Source organism: Fistularia commersonii, chromosome 17 (assembly GCF_037954325.1).
Source record: "Fistularia commersonii isolate RoL2024-O1a breed Wild chromosome 17, RoL_Fcom_v1.0, whole genome shotgun sequence".
NCBI lineage: Eukaryota > Metazoa > Chordata > Actinopteri > Syngnathiformes > Fistulariidae > Fistularia > Fistularia commersonii.
In genome coordinates this window covers 9,711,067-9,730,957 of record NC_141300.1, presented here as the reverse complement: position 1 = coordinate 9,730,957, position 19,891 = coordinate 9,711,067, and the positions used below count along the sequence as shown (strand labels likewise).

Here is a 19,891-nt window from a genome sequence, read left to right as displayed (position 1 = left end):
TGTCTGACAAGATCATGCAAAAGCATGTTTGGATTGTTTTATTTTAATTTGTTCCTTAACTGCTGTACTCAGGGTTGCGAGGGTGCTGGAGTCTATCCTAGGTGTCATTGGGCAAGAGGCGGGGTTCATCCTGGACTGTTCACTCGTTGATCGCAGAGCCAAATATAGAGATATACAATTATTCACTCTCTAATTCTCACGCAGGGTCAGGAAATATGCAAAGTTCACACAGAAAGACACCCTTTGGGAATCAAGCCAGGGAATGCTCATCACAGTGCTACCATGCCACCATTTTTTTAATATTTTCATGTAATCATATTAATTTGTTTATTGTTACTCCATTATTTATCTTTTTATGTTTCCTATTGACAAAGTCAATTTTGAATTTCCAGTCTGACTTTGAGGTATATTCTTCTTATTGTCAATAAAGTCATTACCTCTGGAATTCCAGGTCATTTTCTTGCAACATAAAAATCCAGGTAAATACTTGTGAATTTCGGATTATTCTGAGATTTTGATATCATTTCCTCTTTTTTTTTCTTTTATCACTTATTTCAAGGCAGGTACTCCAAGCGTGGCATCTCCAAGTCATTTCTTGACACATAAAAATGCATGTAATTTCTCGCTGACTTCAGATTATTTAGAGATTTTGAAATAATTTGACTGATTTTTTTTCCTTTGATTTATTTATCACTTATTTGAAGGCCGGTTCGCATTATTTTTCAAGCATTGCATCTCCCTGTGATCGGTAAAAAAAAAAAAAAAAACTTACTGGGTAAACACTTAGTTTAATCCCCAAAATATATCGATTTAAAAGGACGGGGTAGTGAAAATCTTTTCTTGTGAGTTTCGAAAGATGTTCTACTGAATTTCTCACATTTGCTATAAGAACACATGACGTGTGGCATAAAAATAGGAGCGTATTGGCGTGTAAAGGAACCTCCGCGTCCAAGCTCCTCAGAGGAGTGTGTGACGGTAATATTGCTGCTATTTCGGTGTTATTTCCTCGGAAGAATACGGAGATAATAAATTATTAATTCGAGTCGACTGTGAAACGTCCCCTATGGATGCGCACGGGGGGATGAAGATCACGGGGGCTCAATGCTCCGTGAATGAATTTGTGGAAAAAAGAAAAAAAAAAGAGAGGAAAGTTTTCTGCTCAGTCCAAAGACACGTCGGGAGACAAGCGGCCCCCTGGTGCGCCGCGGCGCCGCCGCCGCTCCTGCGCGCTCCGGCTGGGGCTCTTTATCTAGCCCAACAGAGCATTAACAAGACACCGAAGCTTTAAATCCTTCAAATTATTGTGTCAACTTGGACGAAAGGATCACAAGACACCCATCGAGATTTTCTACTGCCGTACTGGGTTGATACGCGCGTCTGTCAAACAATCTCTATTTAATATTAATAGCCCATTTAATAGTATAAATCAAGAGACTTCACATTCAAAGCAGATGCGGAGAGTTTATGGCCGCATTCTCCTTGGGATCGCGGAAACACAGCCTTCTTAACGGTTGTGTAATGAAAAAATAAAAAATAAAAACACAAAGCGCGCATTGGCGACTTACCGTCAGCGGCCACCGAGCAGCGGACGATCAGCATCAGCACCGCGCCGACGGCCGCAAACCAGCGGGCCACCATCCCATCCGGCACCCCCGCCGTCCTCTTCCCGCTCCAGGGCGAGCAGACGGTCACCATCCCGACGTCCAGGATCCAGACGGTGGAGGGGTCTCTGCTCGCATTTACCCCTCCGACTCCGGGGCCGCCGCCGCTAGAGAGGAGCGCATGTTTGGGAGCCATTGGTCAACCAATTAATCCTGAATGGGGAAACATCTAACGGCGTCCGATCGACCTGCCTCCGGTGCGGACAAGCGGGGCGCCGCTCTCCATGAGCACTACCGGGGAAGCAGCAAGGGTCAACGAAGGGGGACAAAGCGATTCTCACTCTCCCTTCACCTGTCACACCGTGTCTGTGCGGACGCGCGTCGGGTGAAGTCCCTACTCTGGCCGCAAGGCGCTCTCCATAGCTCCGCTACACAGCTGTGCAGCGGCGAAACCGGAAGCCAGCTGTGGCCTTCAAAATAAGAGCGACAATTATGTCAAATATGAGGTTAAAGCGAGCATTTTTAACCATTTACACGAGACGAATATTATCTTTTAAATCATATCTATTCAGCATCGTTGACAACAACCTGAAAAGTCACAGAAAATTAACCCCTCTCTTTATCTATGTCACATCCGATTTGGGTTTATCATGGAGAACTTTACAGATTCTAGCAAAAGAGGAGGTGAGCGGTGAGATTACGGCTTCGATCGAAAGAAAAGTAGTCACAACGGTTAAGCTCCGACGCTCAAGAAGTAACTGTGGGGATTAATGCGTTTGCCTTACCATTTAATGAAGGTACACGCTGAATATAGCGTCATAACATCAGAAAGATGAAAAACAAAACATCAAGGGAGGCTGTGACGCTAGTGCAGCTGTGACGCTGAGTAAGTGGAGCGTCAGCGCCCTCTAGTGGCAGCTAAGAGGCGAGGCACCCTTCCGGCTTCGTTACCGAGGAATTTTCTGTTCCCGTTGAGCCAAATGTGCTCGCAAAGATATTTTGGGAGGGAAAAAAAAGTTTAAAAAAAAAGTTACTTGCGGCTGGAAGACTAGCAGAACATTTTGAATAAGTTTGTGGTTGTTTTTTTTTCCATCTAACTCATTCCATCCCCGCGTCTTCCATATATTTTCAATTTCGAGTTTTTTTCTTCTTTTATTCAATGCAATATTATTTGTGTGGTTATTTTCAGCTTGCCTTCCATTAATTTTTGGTACTTGCTTGCTAATGCTTGAGAAAGTCATGCAAACATTTGGGATAGTTTCTTGTAAATGTGAGGGTGATTTCTTTCTAGTTTTTCATTGTCTCCATCACCTTACAAAAGATGTTTCCTTGTTCTGCAGATGGATTTAAAAAAAATCCATGGTTTATAAAAAAATGCAGAACTCTTGAGGATGATTAAAAACCTCTATTAAATAATAAACAAAGGGAAGAAAATGGAGGCTGTGAGATTACCTCTCTAATATATATTTAAGGCAGGATGTCATTTAACAAGTTTAACAGAACATGTAGAGACATAAACCAGCTTTGTGAGATAAAAAATCCTGAAATATTCTTTATATGTATATACTGTATACACACAGACACACAGCATTTCTTTTAACACCGGATTGTACAGTAAGATGTTACCACCTGCTTGGCATTGCTGCCGGTCACACCTCCTCCAGGTCAGCTGCAGGGTCATCAGCCAGAAACCACCATTCACCAACATTTCACTCCACAATTCCGCTGGAGCAGTGACAGGGGCGTCTCCCTGTCTCCACCTGCAGCTGATCGGTGTTCTCCCCTGCGGTTGTTGTCTGGGGTTAGGTGTTCTTCATCCAACTCCTATCGTTCCTCCTCAGCCAGAGCCAAACACTCCTCCGCTTCAGCCTCCTCTGCCAGGTCCTTTGTTGCCCTCCTTAACTTTCCTCCGGGCACTCCTGCATCCCTTAAGAGGTACGTGGTTGACAGTCCAAGAAGCCTCAGCATCCGACCTCCACTGGGTAGACCGTTGTCTTCCAGCCAGCCTCCCAGCACTCAGCATTCAGCTCTGACTACTTGGCATTCTTGCAATCGAAGGTGGCCTCAATTCCTCCTCCAGCTCCTACACAACTATGTCTGGCCGGAGAGATGTGGTGGTGATCTCCGTGGAGAACTGGAGATGCCTGTCAAGGTTAACCCTCCACTCCTGTTCAGGGGAGAAGGGCCTTGCTCTTGGACTGGTGTTTCTCCTTACTCCTCCTTCCAAGACAAATATGGTGGGGTCCTATGCTGACAGTGGTACTTTGCTACCCTGTCAACACTCCTCCAGCACTTCAGCTAGCTTTCTCAGGACCTGGTCAGGGTGCCATCTATAGCGCCCCTGAGAGAGTGCAATCTTGCAGCCTGACAAGATGTCCTGGAGCACGCAGTATCCCTCGCTCCCAAACCACTGGTGAAAAGCTCAGAGGGCAGGGAGGCGTGTTGTAGGTTGAACCTATGAAGAAGCTGAGTTGTGCCTGTGGGATCTTCCACACGTCTGACCAACTGATGTTCCTATTCACGATTCCCTCCCAGGCTGTCCAGCTCGATTGCCGATCCTGGAACACGGCCTTGATCTTTTAGCGGTCTTCCTCCATCCTCATCACCCACCTCTGCCACCACCATCTCCTTCCTTTCTTTGCAGTTGGCCTTGGACCAGAAGCGTTGTGCCTCTCCCCATCGTAGGCCTGATCTTTCTGTCTGGGGCAGCCGGCAGACAGCTTGGACGATCTCGGTCCGGGCATTCCACTTGGGACGTTAGAACCTTGCCATTAGCGTTCCTTACTGAGTCGTCTGTGGACTCCCTTAGCTTGAGAGCCACCCTGGTATTCTCTTTCATGTAGCCCAACTGTTGTGACTGCAGTGGCTGCTGTAGCATGTTCTTTCCAAAGAGACCAGCATCGGATAGGCACCGTGGCAGCCCCAACCACTTTCAGATGAATGAGTTGGCTTTTCCATCCATCTAGCTCACGGTCAATGAGGGGATAGTACTCATTTTTAGGGGCCACATTACCCTCCTGTAAAGAGTAAACTGTAAAGGAGTAACTTATTCAGAAAAAAATCTACTGTCAAGAAATACATCATACATTGAGTGAAGCAAAAGACCTTTTTTAATTCAAAGTGAATCTTGACGTAGTACACCATCAATTTATAATTTGACACTCACCAATAAGAGTCACCAAGAAGGAACCCGCTTTCTGTGCCAAGTAAATAAGGCTTGGTCACACTGAAACTCACTGAGAACTAAAGGGGTGAAAGGGAACGGTCGCAAACTGATAAGACACACATTATTACAGCCAAACAATAATAATTTTCCCAGTCCTCATATCGTTGTATATTGCACAGTGCAGTTGCTACATGTCAAACTAGTGTAGCATTTAAGGAAAAAATATCAATAAAAACAAAACAAACCATAAAATAATAAAGCCACACAAATCTACACATTTAAAACAGTGACAGTTTCAATTAACCAATCGCGTCTAAATATTTGTGACTAAATACAATACATCTGACCAATTGATTAGCTGTTGTACAAAGTCTATTCTAAACATCTTAGGATTCTAATTGAGCACTATTCTGGTACAGCCCACGACCCAAATGAAACACTCACATCCATTTTTTGGGTTGGTTTTAAAAATGCTTGCCAGGTAAATGCAGGTCAACAGGGACAAAAAAAAGTGTGTCAGAAGAAAGACCACTCAGTTTCCCCTTGATCTTTTTGGGAATAATTGTTGGAAGTCCTCAGACCTGCTTTATTGTTTAAGGTAGCACGGCTCCATGTGCCGGTAGCTTTGGATATAGGACTGCCTAACCCTCTACTGACTTTGACAGTGCTGCATGGCTAGTGGATTATCAGTTTAAAGTAATCAACCCAATGTGGTGGGGATTATGGCCTGGGACATCGCCAGAGTGAGAACTGTTTTCATCTCATCACAGGTGCTGAGCTGACCAAAAAAAAAAAAAAAAAAAAAGAAACATATTAGGGACTGATGAAAGAGGCTATCGCCACATGGATAAAAACCAACAGAATATAAGTGAAGTACAGATTACTGTGCTGCGACACACATATTCAGGTCTAACTCGTGGCTGCACACCAGACTGAATAGTGCAACCTCTCATGAACACAGTAGCATATTAGACAAGTACACAAAATACATCCATTACTTAAGCAAGGTAGCAAAACCATTACAATAAATTACAAGGATTGGGCAACATATAGCCTAAACTATGATTGACAGATAAAGCATTTTGAAAGAACCCCTGACTGAAAGTCATATCTACTATGGTATTAGCTGCATACAGGAGCTATAGACATAACGACCCCAAACTGAGAGAAAACTCTGTTAAGCCCTCAGAAATCCATCTATTATTACATCTGTGCACACAACACAGATGTTTTGACTTCCACAAATACATTCACGGTGACAGTAAAGCTTTGCATTTGTGTATGTCCAGGCCCTATGTTTCTGAGTACTGCACGGTGTTCTTGGTGAGCGCAATAAAACTTTCCCTGATGTGTACTTTCTTAGGATTCTGAAAAAAAAGATTGTTGTTAGACCTCATTTTGGTCAAACAAACAAACCACTTTGGGCTTTTGTGTGAAAATAGGAGCCAATCCCACAAGGAGGAACTAATTGCCACATTTGTGACCGCTCAGATTTCAATGCGAGATCCGCCAGCCACATGTTTTAGAAAGGCACTAGTTGTACAGTACAAAGAGTTACAAATACAGCCGAATGACAGAAAAAAGCCAAATCATGTGAATAAAAACAATAATATGTCAACAACCCACTGGTTACAGAATCCAAGAGTGAACTCAGCCTATGTTTTCAAGGTGAAATATTGATGCTAAAGGCGCACACAAACACACAAAAAGCAACAGAATAATAATCAAAACAAAAAAAAACTCAACTCAACTCAACTTCCATTACAGCAGTTTACAATCACTTCAAAACAACAAAGCTAATATACAGAGGCACTAGCATATAGGAATCGCATTCAATATACTCTATGATCAAAATAAAACCCACTTCTATTGTATCTAGTTGCTAGAACTACAATACAAAGAGAGAATTGCAGGCAAGAGTGAGGATAATCATCTAAATTCACAGCTACGAAGTGGCAGATAATCAGTACATAGCAGCTTATCATCTATACATTCCAAATACAATTTGCCAAACATAGCTCAGAAAAATAAAACCTCAACCTCAGTTTTAAAATAGAGATCTCATAATATATTCCAATGTTTGATATCTGCAACAGTTTGCTGGAGTTGAACGGAGAAATGGTATCAACCATGCTTCAGAAATGATTGATGAACAATGTCTTTGGTGCTGATTTGAGAAAAATACCAGTTGATATGACAACATTTAACGGCGCAGTTATACTCCATACAAAAACCACAAAATCACAAAATGCAAAACCAAAATAATCGAGAAAAAAAGATCAAGGTTCTGCATCCACCCTGAAGGAATGTATCAAAACTGAAAACAGGCTTTAATACATGGACAAAAGGTTTGTCTCACATGAATATTTGAAACAATTACTGATATAACTTTAACACTCAATAGCCCAGCAATGATACTGTAGGTTAATAGGTTATTCCAAACACTGAGAAGCATTAAAAGGTAAAAACATAAAAACAAATTCTCTTTTTAATCTATGCCACTCCCAAATTTCTAAAACAGTAAAGGCAAGTCTAGCAAAAAAAACAAAACACAGCAACCCAGAGGCTATCTAGATTGTATTGCAGTTACAGTAAACAGTGACAATACTGTTATGAATTAAGTACTATAGTGAATAGAAATTGATTATCAAAATATCAAATCACTCTTTATATACATAAAAAGCTCATTCAGTCAAAGCCCTAAATGTGCAGCCTCTAGCTAAAGTAAATCCATACTCTGAGTTAGAAAACAAACTGAAGTCAAACATTTGCCAGTTTAAACACAAGCTGAATCCTTGTATTTAGGCAACAAGCCCATCATATTGAAAGTCTGAAGGTTAAGTGCTGCAAGCCTGCTTAAATGTACAATCTATAAACTCCTGAAATGGCGTCATAGACTCTGCTTTTAAGGCACTAGGAGATGGCAGTAGCAAAGACTGCCTGAAAGAGAGACAGAACCATTCAATCCTGGTTAATACAGACTGGGATGGCCTATTCAACAGATCCGACTGGCAAGCACATGCTACAAGGCAACAGAGATAAAGGGTAAGGGAGATTGAGCAGTGTGACAGCAAACAGCATTAAAAGATTTCCAACCACAATTGAGATCAGATTCTCTTAACATTTCATAGACAACAAATGACAAGAGGTAATGTGCAAAGGACACATTCTTAAATTCCAATGGCCTCATCTTTTAAATTAATTCTCTCTTTGAAACAGGTATTTCATTAATTTCATAAAACAGCCCAACTTGATTTTCTGGGTGCTCTTTCATTCAGAATCAAAGCTCCAGTAACAATTAAACATAATAGTTTACTTTTAGACCTTCAGATTAAAGAGGCAGTGGATTAAGCTGTCTTCAAAATACCAATGATTTTCTTTAGAACATTTTTTTACTTCTTCCTCATAACCTCATTATTTTTCATCCTCATGTTCCCATTTCCTTCTCTTCCTCATCTTTATTATTATCATCATTATCATCATCATCATCATTATATCATCATCATTGTCATCATCACAATCATTATCATCATCATCATTTTCATCACAAGTGTTGGATTTGCGCTCTGTTGCTAGGTCTACCTGCCCAGGTTGCAGCCCCATTGCTCTTGGTCACCACAAGGTACTGCTGCGGCCCCATGCAGCTCCTCAGATATACGAGAACTGGGGGTGGTGGCTGAGTTTGGTTGGGCTTAAGGGAAACCCTGTGTATGCGGCTGGCGAGGCCATGTATGGGAGCGGAGGTGGTGGCGGAGGGGGGAAGGGGGGCTTGAATTGATGAGGGTGGTGGGCGTAGCCGGGCTGGTGATGTGGGTGGATAGTCGGGGATGGGAGGAGCCTGTGCGGATGAGGAGCAGGATGTCCTGGGTGGTGGTGGTGGGTGCTGATACCTACGGTCACCTGGTGAACTACAGCAGCTCCCTGGGGGTGAGAGAGGCTGTAGCTGTGCTGGAGGAGAGGGGGGGGAGGAGGGCGAGAAGGCATGATGGGGTGGGGGGCGGTGGCAAGTGGGCCACTGGGAGGATAAGACAGCAGGGTATGGGTTTGTAGGCCCTGGGTGTGTGTGCGTGGGGCGCCTGAAGTGTGTGTTGGGCTGCTGTGTGGCAGGTGTGTGAAGGGGTGTGTGTGAACAGTAGGGGGGATGTAGGCGTGTGGCCGTAGCGGGCCATAGTTGCCGTTCCACTCTTTGCTGCTGTGGTTGGAAACGTAGGGCGGCACCTAAGAGGGCAAATGACACAATGGCGATCCGTTAAACACAATCTTGTTTGTTTGAGCAATAGTCGGACACTTTGACGCTGATGCGTTAAGACATCGGTGCTTCGAGTTAGATAACCTCTGTCTCATTTGTCAGCTAGACCCTAGCTGGTTAACTTAGCCAAGTATACTAAGAGAAAATAAAAGAAATCGGTAAACAAATGCTTTGTATCATAACGCAGGATTGATGGATTAGTGAGTTCAGGTTCACTCTGGGATTCAGAGTATCAGTGAGGTAATTCCTTTTTTCGAGAGACATGTCTCCACAGTGAGTTGGCAATCAACCTAACTAATTTCTACTTTTGATGTAAGATCACATGACTAGTTTTCTTAAAAAATCCTGTCGCCCTACACAGAGCCCATTCAATGCATTTCTATCAAGTAGGTTTTTGTCCAGAGGTGGATTTATTTTTACAGGTATTTCATTGGTATTATTTGCATAGCTAGGGATTTAAGTATTGCACACTGATTAACGCAATCAAGATTAATATAAATAAGATATTGATTTAATATAATACATATTACTGATTCTTACTAGATCTGCTTGTTTTTGGAATGCAGGGACATTGGTGAGTAATTTAAGGGGGTGGTTTTCAACCTGCTTTAAGGCATGGCACATTTTTAGATGGAGGAAAAATCCTGCAGCACAGCATCAAAAGTCCGTTTAGTACAAGACTATCCAACTGCTATGTCTGTCAACAGTTTGACAAAAAAGGACCTGTCCACCCATTAATCTTATTTAAAACATTTTTCATATCTACATCTTTACACATTGTAAGAATAAAGAAAACACAAGACCTGTCCAAAGCCTAGAGGGTGTTGCTGCTGCCCCGTCACTTTTTGTTGCCAGGACACGAGGGGTGTGGATGGGAGGAGGGGGACGGATGTGGGAGTGCTCTGTTGTCCTGCGATGTTGCACCGCCCTTTTGAGCGGGACCAAGACTCTGAGACTGACAGACAAGAGGCAGAAACTATTCAAAAATTATTCATTTGAACATATGTCATGACAACAACAGATTAACAACCTCAAACTTAAAATAGACAAGCATGCAAATCAGTGTGTATAATTTAGACCATTAATGATGAATTACCCATGTCATGTGTAAATTGATTTGACAACTGATTTCTCAAAGCTGGACAAGCTGACTTCATGATGACCGATTTTAAACCAGCTGAAGTCAGTCAATATAAATGTTGCAAAATGAATAGTGGAATTTGAATATTATGAAATGACACTTTAAAACATGCAGCAAAACCACAGCTGCAATTAATATTACACATATTATTATTACTATTAATAATAATAATAATAACAATAATAATAATAATAATAATAATTATAACAATAATAATAATTTATCCTTTATTGATCCCCATGGGGAAATTTGTACTCTGCAATTAACCCCACATGGATGGGTAAATTGCTGTCTGCTTTATCAAAATTATGAGCAGAAAAGATAATTCAACAATGATGTTATTGTGTTGGAATCAGTTTCTTCATTTGTAATTTAAGAAAAAGCTGCTTTGCAAATTGCTTGGCAAAAAATAACGGACATAACAAAATGAGATTGTGATGGAATAAAATGTAAATTCTGTTTTATGGCCAAACTGTATTTTTTTGCTGATGTTCCGGAAATAGCAAGCAAACGTGAAAAGGTTCTCCTTAAGACAGCCATGAAAGTAGACAATCAAAAAAAACAAGTTCAGAAGGGAACATAGATTATAAGCACTCAGAAAAACACTAAAGAGGCAAAGTTGGGCATTGCACTGATATGTATCAGTTATAATTCCATTCCAATATAAATTGGAATTATTATCTCTGGAAAAGAGAGACTGATAACACACCCGTGCCTCGAGACAAGTTTTTCTGCAAAGTAGGACTCAGCACAGAAAAACAGGCTGATTCATGAGAACAATTCAATGCATCCACCTTTTCCTTCACTCAAAGTGGATTTGCGGTACTGGTAATCGTAAATTAGTAAAAAGAGAGCTTAGATCTTTTTAGGCTAAACTTAAACTATTAAAATGACAAAAAAACAAGTCCACCCAAATCCAAAAAATATAAAAAGTTCTCTCTTCAGGGTGAACAATCATTCTGTTCAAGTACTACTCTGAGGAAGGAAAAGTCATAAATGTTCAGGGAAAAAGTAGCATTGCCACTTTAGGATGCATCTCTATGTGGTCAAATTGCAGTCCAGCCAGTTCTTTTCTGGCGTCTATTTATCACCTGTTGGGACCTCTATGGCCCACTAGAGGCCAGTAACCCCTTTCCTTATGACTTGCTGGGCAGATAACCCCAAAGCATAGTTGGCAAAGCACGTGAGAGGGATGGCAAGATGAGGGCATATTAATCACAAGAAAAACACATTTCCGGATGTTAAATCCAAAATACTATTTGATGATTATTTCATCTGATAAGGGCCAGACTGGTAAAGCTCCTCAGCTCAATACCAAACTGTTTACTACAAAATTAAATCACATATATCAATCAAGACAATAAAGACACAAACAAATGTATTAGTGCCTATGACAAAATTTACCAGTTCTCTGGAAACGCTCCTCTGTCCCTTGAGTGTTTTTGTTCTGCATTCTCATGGGTGGAACGACCATTGTCCTGACTCCACGAGGACTCCGACCCTGCACTGCAGGGGTGGGCAGTGGTGCTACCATGGCAGCCAAGTGCGGGCGGTTGTTGTGGTTACTGTTGTTGAGGTAAGGATTGTTGCCACATGGGGAGGTTGATGTGTCAGAATTTGGGGATCCCTCCACTGTGTCACAGCCACTCTCCTGCCCATCATCTTCTGACATGCTGGACACAGGATAAGTAACATATTAACCAAGCTGGCAATGTCTAGCTTTACCCATGTTTGTTTTTCCACTCTATGGCTCTGTTCGAGTTCAAATCTCAAAAAACAAGTGTACAGGCTTACGTATGGTGTGCATGCGACTAGTCTCTATTCAAGTAGTTTGTACTCAATTATGCATATCACTCAAAGTGCACACTTGTTGAAAATATATAGTATTTCACAGAGGAAACTTGACCCTGATTCAAACTTCTAAGGCAATTTTGTTTGCCCAAATACAAAATTAAACAGTCAGTCGATTTGAATGCTTTCTCATATTCGGACCAAAAGACAAATCGAGCACTGCAGCGTCCTGCTCGTCAGGCTTGTGGCCATCTGAATTTTTTCCTTTCAATCCAGTGCACTTCTCCCATTGTACAATTGCTTTCTCTATTCATCTGTAAGATACAACAACACATAAAACTGTCTACCTGTTAGGTCTCTTGCAAGGTGAGGCAGTCGGGCTGGACTGAGCAGAGTTGGACGCAAAAGAACTGGTGCTGAGACTGCTCTCAGGGCTGCTAAGGGAACACACTCTCTCCATAGCCACACTTGTGTTCCTGCAAGCCTCACACACACACTGTTCTTTACACCTACACAAAGAAAAATGTAAGTTAATACTTTCTGACTGCTGGTTACAATCGCATCTCTAAGATTGTTCCTTATACAAAACCTGTGAGAAACACAAAACCATTTAGAGCCTTCCTTTTTTTAATCAATCAATGTCATATGCAGGGGCTCATTTCAATGCCCCCACTGAACCCATCATCAGGACAAAAGTCGATCTAAATAATCTGACTGTCTAATATTACTCACTCGCTCATACAGCAGCCCCGAGGATCATTAGGCCCCCCTTCTTCCTCTCCATCAGTCAGTTCACTGTGGATGCTGATCACACTGGATGCTGGACTTGGTGTGTCACTCATTAGAACCGCCACGTCCCGCTGTAGCTGTCTATTATCATTTGGCACTGCCTCTTTGAAGCAGCTCACTTCCTCTTCAGTATCATCTTCATCCTCATCTGTATTTTGAACTTCTTTTTGTCTGGTTCCCAAAGGTGACACCTCCCTCTGAGGCTGATCCCTTTCTGCCACTGCCTGACCAACATCATCAGCCATTTTGGGTGCCCGACACTGGGATATGTGAGTGTTGCTCAGGTGGGACATGTTCCTTTAAAGAGAGTATTTATATATTGGGTATGAATTAAAGAATAAAGCAGTTGTACCTGCAATATATGGTTAGGAATGTTACCTGGTATGATGGTGTCTATTCCTTTTCTTTGCAGGTTGAGGCCAAACAACATGAGCTATGCCAATGTTGATTGGCTGATGGGCAGAGACAGCCGGCATCTGACTGGTCAGAAGGGGCTGTTGCATCACTGTGGTATAGTGGCTGCTGCGAGGACGAACTTTTCTGTATCAGGAGTATCAGGAAAAAGATATAAAAATGTTTACAATTACAGTGGGGCAAAAAAGTATTTTGTCAGCCACCTATTGTGCAAGTTTTCCCACTTAAAAAGTTTATAGAGGCTTGTAATTTTCATCATAGGTACACTTCCCAGTCTTTCAAGTCAGGTGCAGGTCTACAATTTTGTTTCTGGTGTCCTTTGACAACTCTTTGTTCTTGGCCATAGTGGAGTTTGTTGTGACTGTTTGAGGTTGTGGACAGGTGTCTTTTATACTGACAACCAGTTGAAACAAGTGCCATTAATACAGGTAACATTTGGAGGACTAAGGCGCCTCTTACAAAATAAGTTACAGTTCTGTGAGAGCCAGAAATCTTGTTTGTTCGTAGTTGACTAAATTTACTAAATAATTCATTCAAAATCCTACAATGTGATTTCCTGGATTCTTTCTCCCCAATTCAGTCTCTCATAGTTGTAGTATACCTATGATGAAAATTACAGGCCTCTCTCATATTTCTAAGTTGGAGCACTTGCACAATTGGTGGCTGACTAAACGTTTTTTCCCCCACTGTGCAAACAGAATTTTGGAATACAATTTAAATACTGCTATTTTGAGATGTCCTGCATTCTAGTGTTGGGTCTCTGATATGGACATTGAGGGTTTCAGTGACATTCATGAGACATTTTCAGCACAATCTATCTGCTATGACAGACAGGGATCCAACTTATACAGTATTTCTCTGTCGATTTACTTAGAGGGAGAAGCTAAAAATTCTGGAATCTGCTTCTTCTCATTTTTACGCCCACCAATTAGCTAGGAAATTATCAGTGAATCTGAAAGAGGAAATACAGTAATACAAACCTTTTGAAAGGGAAAACCAACTGGTTTCCCATTTTAAGAAATGGTATTTTATTAAAACACTTGTCAAAATCCCCACTGAAAGAAAACTGCTATTCTTAATATACAGGAAGTTTCATCATATTTTATAGATCGTTTAGGAGATGGGAAATGTTTAGGAGAATAAGGTCTTAAGAAAAATTTGTTGCCTTTCATTAAAAACATTTGTCAACTGTCCTTTAAGTGTTTTAGATTGCCCATGCTGCATGGGATCTTTATAAGTTACAAACTCTTACAGAACACAATATGAGCTTTTGTGGGCAGCTGAAATATAGCATTGTAAACTTTTTATACTGCAGCAGTAAAAACATTGCTTGGTACACATAATGTATCTAAAATGCAGTCAGTGAATATTTGAATTTCTCCAACTTCTGCATCTCAGAAACTCACCCCCAGTCAGAGATCCTTTGTGATCCTGATGTCGCATCATTACTTAGGCCAGATGGTGGCGGTGGAGGAGGATGAGTGGGGGGAGGACCCACTGCAGTCATTTGCTGCCAGGCTGCAGGGACAAGGAGCTGCTGACCTCTACTAGACCAGGCCTGCTGTGAGGACAGTAACAGAACATAATGAGCATCATTATGTATTGATTATTTCAATGAATCATCAATGTTACAGTACCGACTTCTATGTGTGACATTGAGTCGACATGACAAAAATAAAAATATGAATGTTTTGCAGAAACAAATCAGAAGTGATACCCAGGTGCTATTGGCCTTTTTTTAACCCAAACTATTGCATAGATTACTTTCAGTTACTTTCCATTCCTGCCACTCCAGCCTTAACAACTATTCTGCTTTTCGAGAACTGTACTTCATATTCTGGCATTGTTAGTAGGATAACAGTTTTTGTCTGAATCTGTCTTACCTGTGCTATAACACCAGGCCTCACTGGAAGGGGCTGTATGGGAGGGGCCTGGGTTACCACTGGAACTGAATATCCTGCTGCTTGGTTGAGATTACCTTTGAATTAAAGCATTACACAGAATATTAACAGTAATCCTGCTTGATTTTTTTGAAAAGCTATAAACACAAAAAAAAATAAAGTTGTGGTTCCACTGAAGGCAGTATTTTGGGACGTTACGGTATCACTCTAACAATAAATGAAAAATTAAGTTTAGAATCTGCTATGAGATTGAGTTTGTGGTCCCTTGACTTTCATGTAGTAACAATAATAGTAATTATGATAAAGTTCTTTTCTTTAACGTGCTGTACAAACAAGAATAAGTAAGCGTAAGACACAATTAAACAGATAATCCCTCATTCATTCATATACTGTTAGCTATCATGTAGTCAGGGACAGGATGAACCTACTGCATTAAATTGGAATATGGGAGGACACTGGATAACCCTGAAGAAATCCACACACACACATACCAAGTCAACACAGAAAGGCCCCATGTCAGAATTCAACAAGGACTCTTGCTGATGGGCAAAATGCTGACCCTGGCGCCACTGTTATCAAAGCTGTTATTTGACACAAACAGCTTTTAACTAGGATATACTTAGCTTGCATCACAAAAATCAAATAAACAAAACTACATCACACACATTAGCTGATTTTTATTTCCAAATCCATTTACATTTTTGTTATACAATATTTGAATATGACACATGCTTTGTGCTAGTGTGAAACAAAGTAATTTTGTTTTCGCAAATGTCTTATTATCCCTGAAATGCTCAAAATATACTGCTTGTATAAGTTATGTGTACTTGTACTTGCAGTTAAACCACAGTAGGCAATCCTCCACAACTATACCTTGTATGGTGGGGGGACAAAGAAGGAGGGTGGGTGGGAATGCATCACCGCACCCAAACTGGCCATTCCCAGTCGTTAGAGATATTCCAGGATGCAGCACTGAAGAAGCAGATTGGGTGATCGCCTGCATCGAAGAGGGCACAGTAAGTTAGTGGTAGATAGATCAAATGAATTATTGAAATTAAGACAATATATAATATAATATAATATAATATAATATAATATAATATAATATAATATATCGATAAAGAAAAATAATTTGATTTAATAAATAAGTACATTTAAAAAGAGATGAAGAATTCGACACAGGATAAGCATCCGCGAGTGCTAAATTATTGAGAGTGCTGTAGCGATTAAGGAACATTCCCTCCCTTGGAAAGAACACCAGTCAACAGTAATTTTCTGTCCTACAAGAATCTGAGCCTTCCTTAAGGGTGTGTAAATGAAAATGTACTAGTTTCGATTTCATTTTATCAACGTAAGTTGCATCAAATTAAGGTTGCCCTATTAATGAAACAGTAGAAATCCCAAAGTCTGACCTGAGTGTGAACTGGTATGTTGCTAAACCCTAGAGGGAGGCCAGAGGAAGCAGGTGCCGCTACAGGGGTTCTTGAGAAATGAATGGTGTTCTGGTTCAAAGCATCAAAAATTGCATTGCTGGGGCGACCATGACACATGTCCATGATGCGGAAGGATGACTGTACACTGGGAGAGAGCAAACAAGGAGTTATTTGATAGGAATATTTTTCGATGGTTGGTATTCATGCTAAGGTAAATTATGTTGCCCACAAAATTGTAGCCATGCCAACCACTCAGGACAGAAAACAAACATGGAAGATATCACATTTATGTTAGCACCAGTGGCCTTACTGGTTACTGTGTGGGAAGTCCAGCAGATGAGTCATCGTGAGGAAGGGGTGACTGAGGACACTGGAGGGAACAGTCCTGTCTTCAGCATCTATTAGAAGCATGCTCTTCAACAGAGACACAAATTCCCTCCTGTCCGCTTTCTCTGCTTGCATGTCACTGTTGTCGAGGCTCAGGACTAAGTTCACCTGACAAAAGGACCCAATAAAGCAGATATGGAGAAACATTGCATTTTGGAACCACATACATCAGGTTGTTTACCAAAAGACGTCTTCCAAAAAGTGAGTTCTCAAAACCAAAGAGCACTCCAAAACTCTTGACTCAGCTGCCATGCCAACTCAGTGAAATAGCCTTGCCTCTACAAACCTTCATTAATTCCATCCATATGAAAGTTCATATCAATGATTGAATTTATTTCTTACCATGAACTCTTACAATCAAAGTGTTCTAGAATGCTTCCCAGAGTTTGCTTTTGAGATGAGCATAGCAACATAGTACTATTATGTTTGCGGGGCCTATATAACATGCCCTTTGTTGTAAAAATCCATTAAAAATCCATCTCCAACAGATCAATAAATATCACAATTACAAACCGAGGTATTTGGGCTGACAAACACAAATACAAATTATAAATTCATCCATCCATCCATCCATCCATCCATCCATCCATCCATCCATCAATCTTCCCCTGCTTATCTGGAGTCAGGTCGCGGGGGCAGTAGACAGAGCAGTGAGGCCAAGGACACCCCTCTCCCCTCAGCCCAACTCCTCTGGGGGGACCCCAAGGTGTTCCCAGGCCAGCCTGGAGACATGGTCTCTCCAGCATGTCCTGGGTCTTCCCTATGGTCTCCTCCCAGATGGACATGCCCAGAATACCTCCCCCCGGAGGGAATCCAGGAGGGATCCTGACAGGATGCCTGAGCCACCTCATCTGACTCCTCTCTATGCAGAGGAGCAGCGGCTCTACTCCGAGTTCCTCCCAGATGACCAAATTTTTAACCCCATCTCGAAGGGAGAGTCCGGCCACCCTGTGGAGTAACTCATTTTGGCCACCTGTATCCGCAATCTCATTCTTTCGGTCATTGCCCACTCCTCTTGACCATAGATGAGGGTGAAAATGTAGATTGACCAGTAAATTAAGAGCTGCCTTTTGGCTCAGCGCCCCTTTCACAATGACAGACCCAGTACTCAGTCTACATCACTGCAGACGCCACACCATGGGCTCTGATTTTGAGGTGCTGATCCTCATCCTGGCTCCTTCACGCTCGGCTCCAAACTACTCCAGTGACAGCTGAATATCATGACCCGATGAAGCAAACAGAACCAGATCATCTGCAAAAAGCAGAGACTCGATCCTGCGGCCACCAAACGGGAGCCCCTCGATGCCCTGGCTGCGCCTAGAAATTCTGTCCATAGAAGTTATGTACAGACTCTGTGACAAAGGGCAGCCATGGTGGAGTCCAACTCTCATTGGAAGCAGGTCCGACTTACAACCGGCAAGCTCTGACACCAATCATACAGGGACCGAACAGTCCAATGATGGGGTTTGGTACCCCATACTCCCAGAGCACCCCCCACAGGATTGGCCGCAGGACACGGTCAAATGCCTTCTCCAGGTCTACAAAACACATGCAGACTGGTTGAGCAAACTCCCATGCCCCCTCGAGGACCCTGCCGAGGGTTCAGAAATGGTCCACTGTTCCACGGCCAGGATGAAAACCACATTGCTCCTCCTGGATACAAGTTTCAACGACCCAGCGGACCCTCTTCTCCCGCACCACAGAATACGGAATAGACCTTAACAGGGAGGCTGAGGAGTGTTATCCCCCTGCAGTTGGAGCCCACCCTCCGATCCCCCTTTTTAAAAGGGAGATCACCCCCCTGTCTGCCAGTCCAGCTGCACTGTCCCCAACATCCACGCGATGCGGCAGAGGTGTGTCAGCCAGGACAGCCCTACAGCATCCAGAGCGTTGAGGAAGCCAGGGCGGACCTCATCTCATCTCCTCTCCTCGCTCCAGAGTCCCCCGGCTCTGCACCCTCACTGGAAGGCGTTTCAAGGGGGTTGAGGAGGTCTCGGAAGTATTCCTGCCACTGATCTACAACGTCTCAAGCTAAGGTCAGCAGCGCCCCACTCCCAGTGTACAAAATGTTGACGGAGCACTGCTTCCCACTCCTGAGCCATCGGATGGTGGATCAGAATGTACTTGCCGCCCATCCGAGGTCGTTCTCCATGGTCTCCCCAAACTCCACCAAGGCAACATGCCACTTGGCCTGCCGGTACCTGTCAGCTGCCTCTGGAGCCCCACAGGCCAGAGAGGCCCGATTGGACTCCTTCTTCAGTTTGACAGCATCCCTCACCACTGCAGTCCACCAGCGAGTTTGAGGGTTGCTACCCCGACAGGCGCCGTCTGTCTTATGGCTGCAGCTTCGGTCTGGGGCCTTGACAATGGAAGCACGGAACATGTTCCATTCTGACTCAATGTCCCCCGCCTCCCTCGGGCTGTGGTTGTAGTTCTGCCAGAGGTGGGAGTTGAAACTCATTCCGACAAGGGACTCTGCCAGACGTTCCCAGCAGACCCTCATGTTACGTTTGTGTCTGCCAGGTCTGACCAGCACCCTCCCCCACCATTGGCGCCAGCTCAACCAGGTGGTGATCAGTTGACAGCTTCGACCCCCTTTTTACTCAGGTGTCCAGGAAATGCGACCACGAGTGTAATGATGCAACAAGGTCAATCAAAGAACTGTGGACTAAGGTGTGTTGGTTTCAAGTGCACATATGGACACTGGCTCCAGGAAGGGGCCCCAGTGACACGCGTCCGGGCTAGGTTAAACTAGGTCCAACGCTTGTCTTCTTCATGAAGACTAATTAAATATGATTAATATTCTCACCTTGAGTGTAAGGGTGTAAGTGTTGCTGCTAATTCAATTTCTATTTTACAGTAGAAGCTCAAGATCCTGGACAAGGATTGAGGAATGCTATCAATATTGACAAAATTTTGAGGAATGTTACAAATTCAAGGGATGCTCCATCTCTTATGCACCTGTCTGTCACTAAATTACAGTGCCAGAACGTCATACTTGGGAGTAGATTTAGATACC

General features: G+C 42.7%; 2 protein-coding genes across 3 annotated transcripts in view; both read right to left on the bottom strand.

The window, feature by feature from the left end:
* The window catches only part of kiaa1549la (KIAA1549-like a), a 104,530-nt gene extending 102,556 nt beyond the window's left edge, over window positions 1-1,974 (bottom strand). For both annotated transcript variants that reach the window (XM_086163002.1, XM_086163003.1), the window contains exon 1: window positions 1,566-1,974. In XM_086163002.1, coding sequence (XP_086019128.1) covers window positions 1,566-1,797 — 232 coding nt within the window. In that variant the 5' untranslated portion in view covers window positions 1,798-1,974. The remainder of the gene's footprint in view (window positions 1-1,565) is intronic.
* Window positions 1,975-7,816: 5,842 nt separating this feature from the next.
* The window catches only part of LOC147224999 (homeodomain-interacting protein kinase 3-like), a 31,461-nt gene continuing 19,386 nt past the window's right edge, over window positions 7,817-19,891 (bottom strand). Inside the window, exons 8-18 of the mRNA XM_086162970.1 lie at window positions 16,796-16,980; window positions 16,465-16,630; window positions 15,926-16,049; window positions 15,035-15,129; window positions 14,558-14,712; window positions 13,116-13,277; window positions 12,681-13,034; window positions 12,296-12,457; window positions 11,562-11,830; window positions 9,820-9,971; window positions 7,817-8,985 (exon numbers count right to left, since the gene is read on the bottom strand). Of these exons, the coding sequence (XP_086019096.1) occupies window positions 8,416-8,985; window positions 9,820-9,971; window positions 11,562-11,830; window positions 12,296-12,457; window positions 12,681-13,034; window positions 13,116-13,277; window positions 14,558-14,712; window positions 15,035-15,129; window positions 15,926-16,049; window positions 16,465-16,630; window positions 16,796-16,980 (2,394 nt within the window). The 3' untranslated portion in view covers window positions 7,817-8,415. The remainder of the gene's footprint in view (window positions 8,986-9,819; window positions 9,972-11,561; window positions 11,831-12,295; window positions 12,458-12,680; window positions 13,035-13,115; window positions 13,278-14,557; window positions 14,713-15,034; window positions 15,130-15,925; window positions 16,050-16,464; window positions 16,631-16,795; window positions 16,981-19,891) is intronic.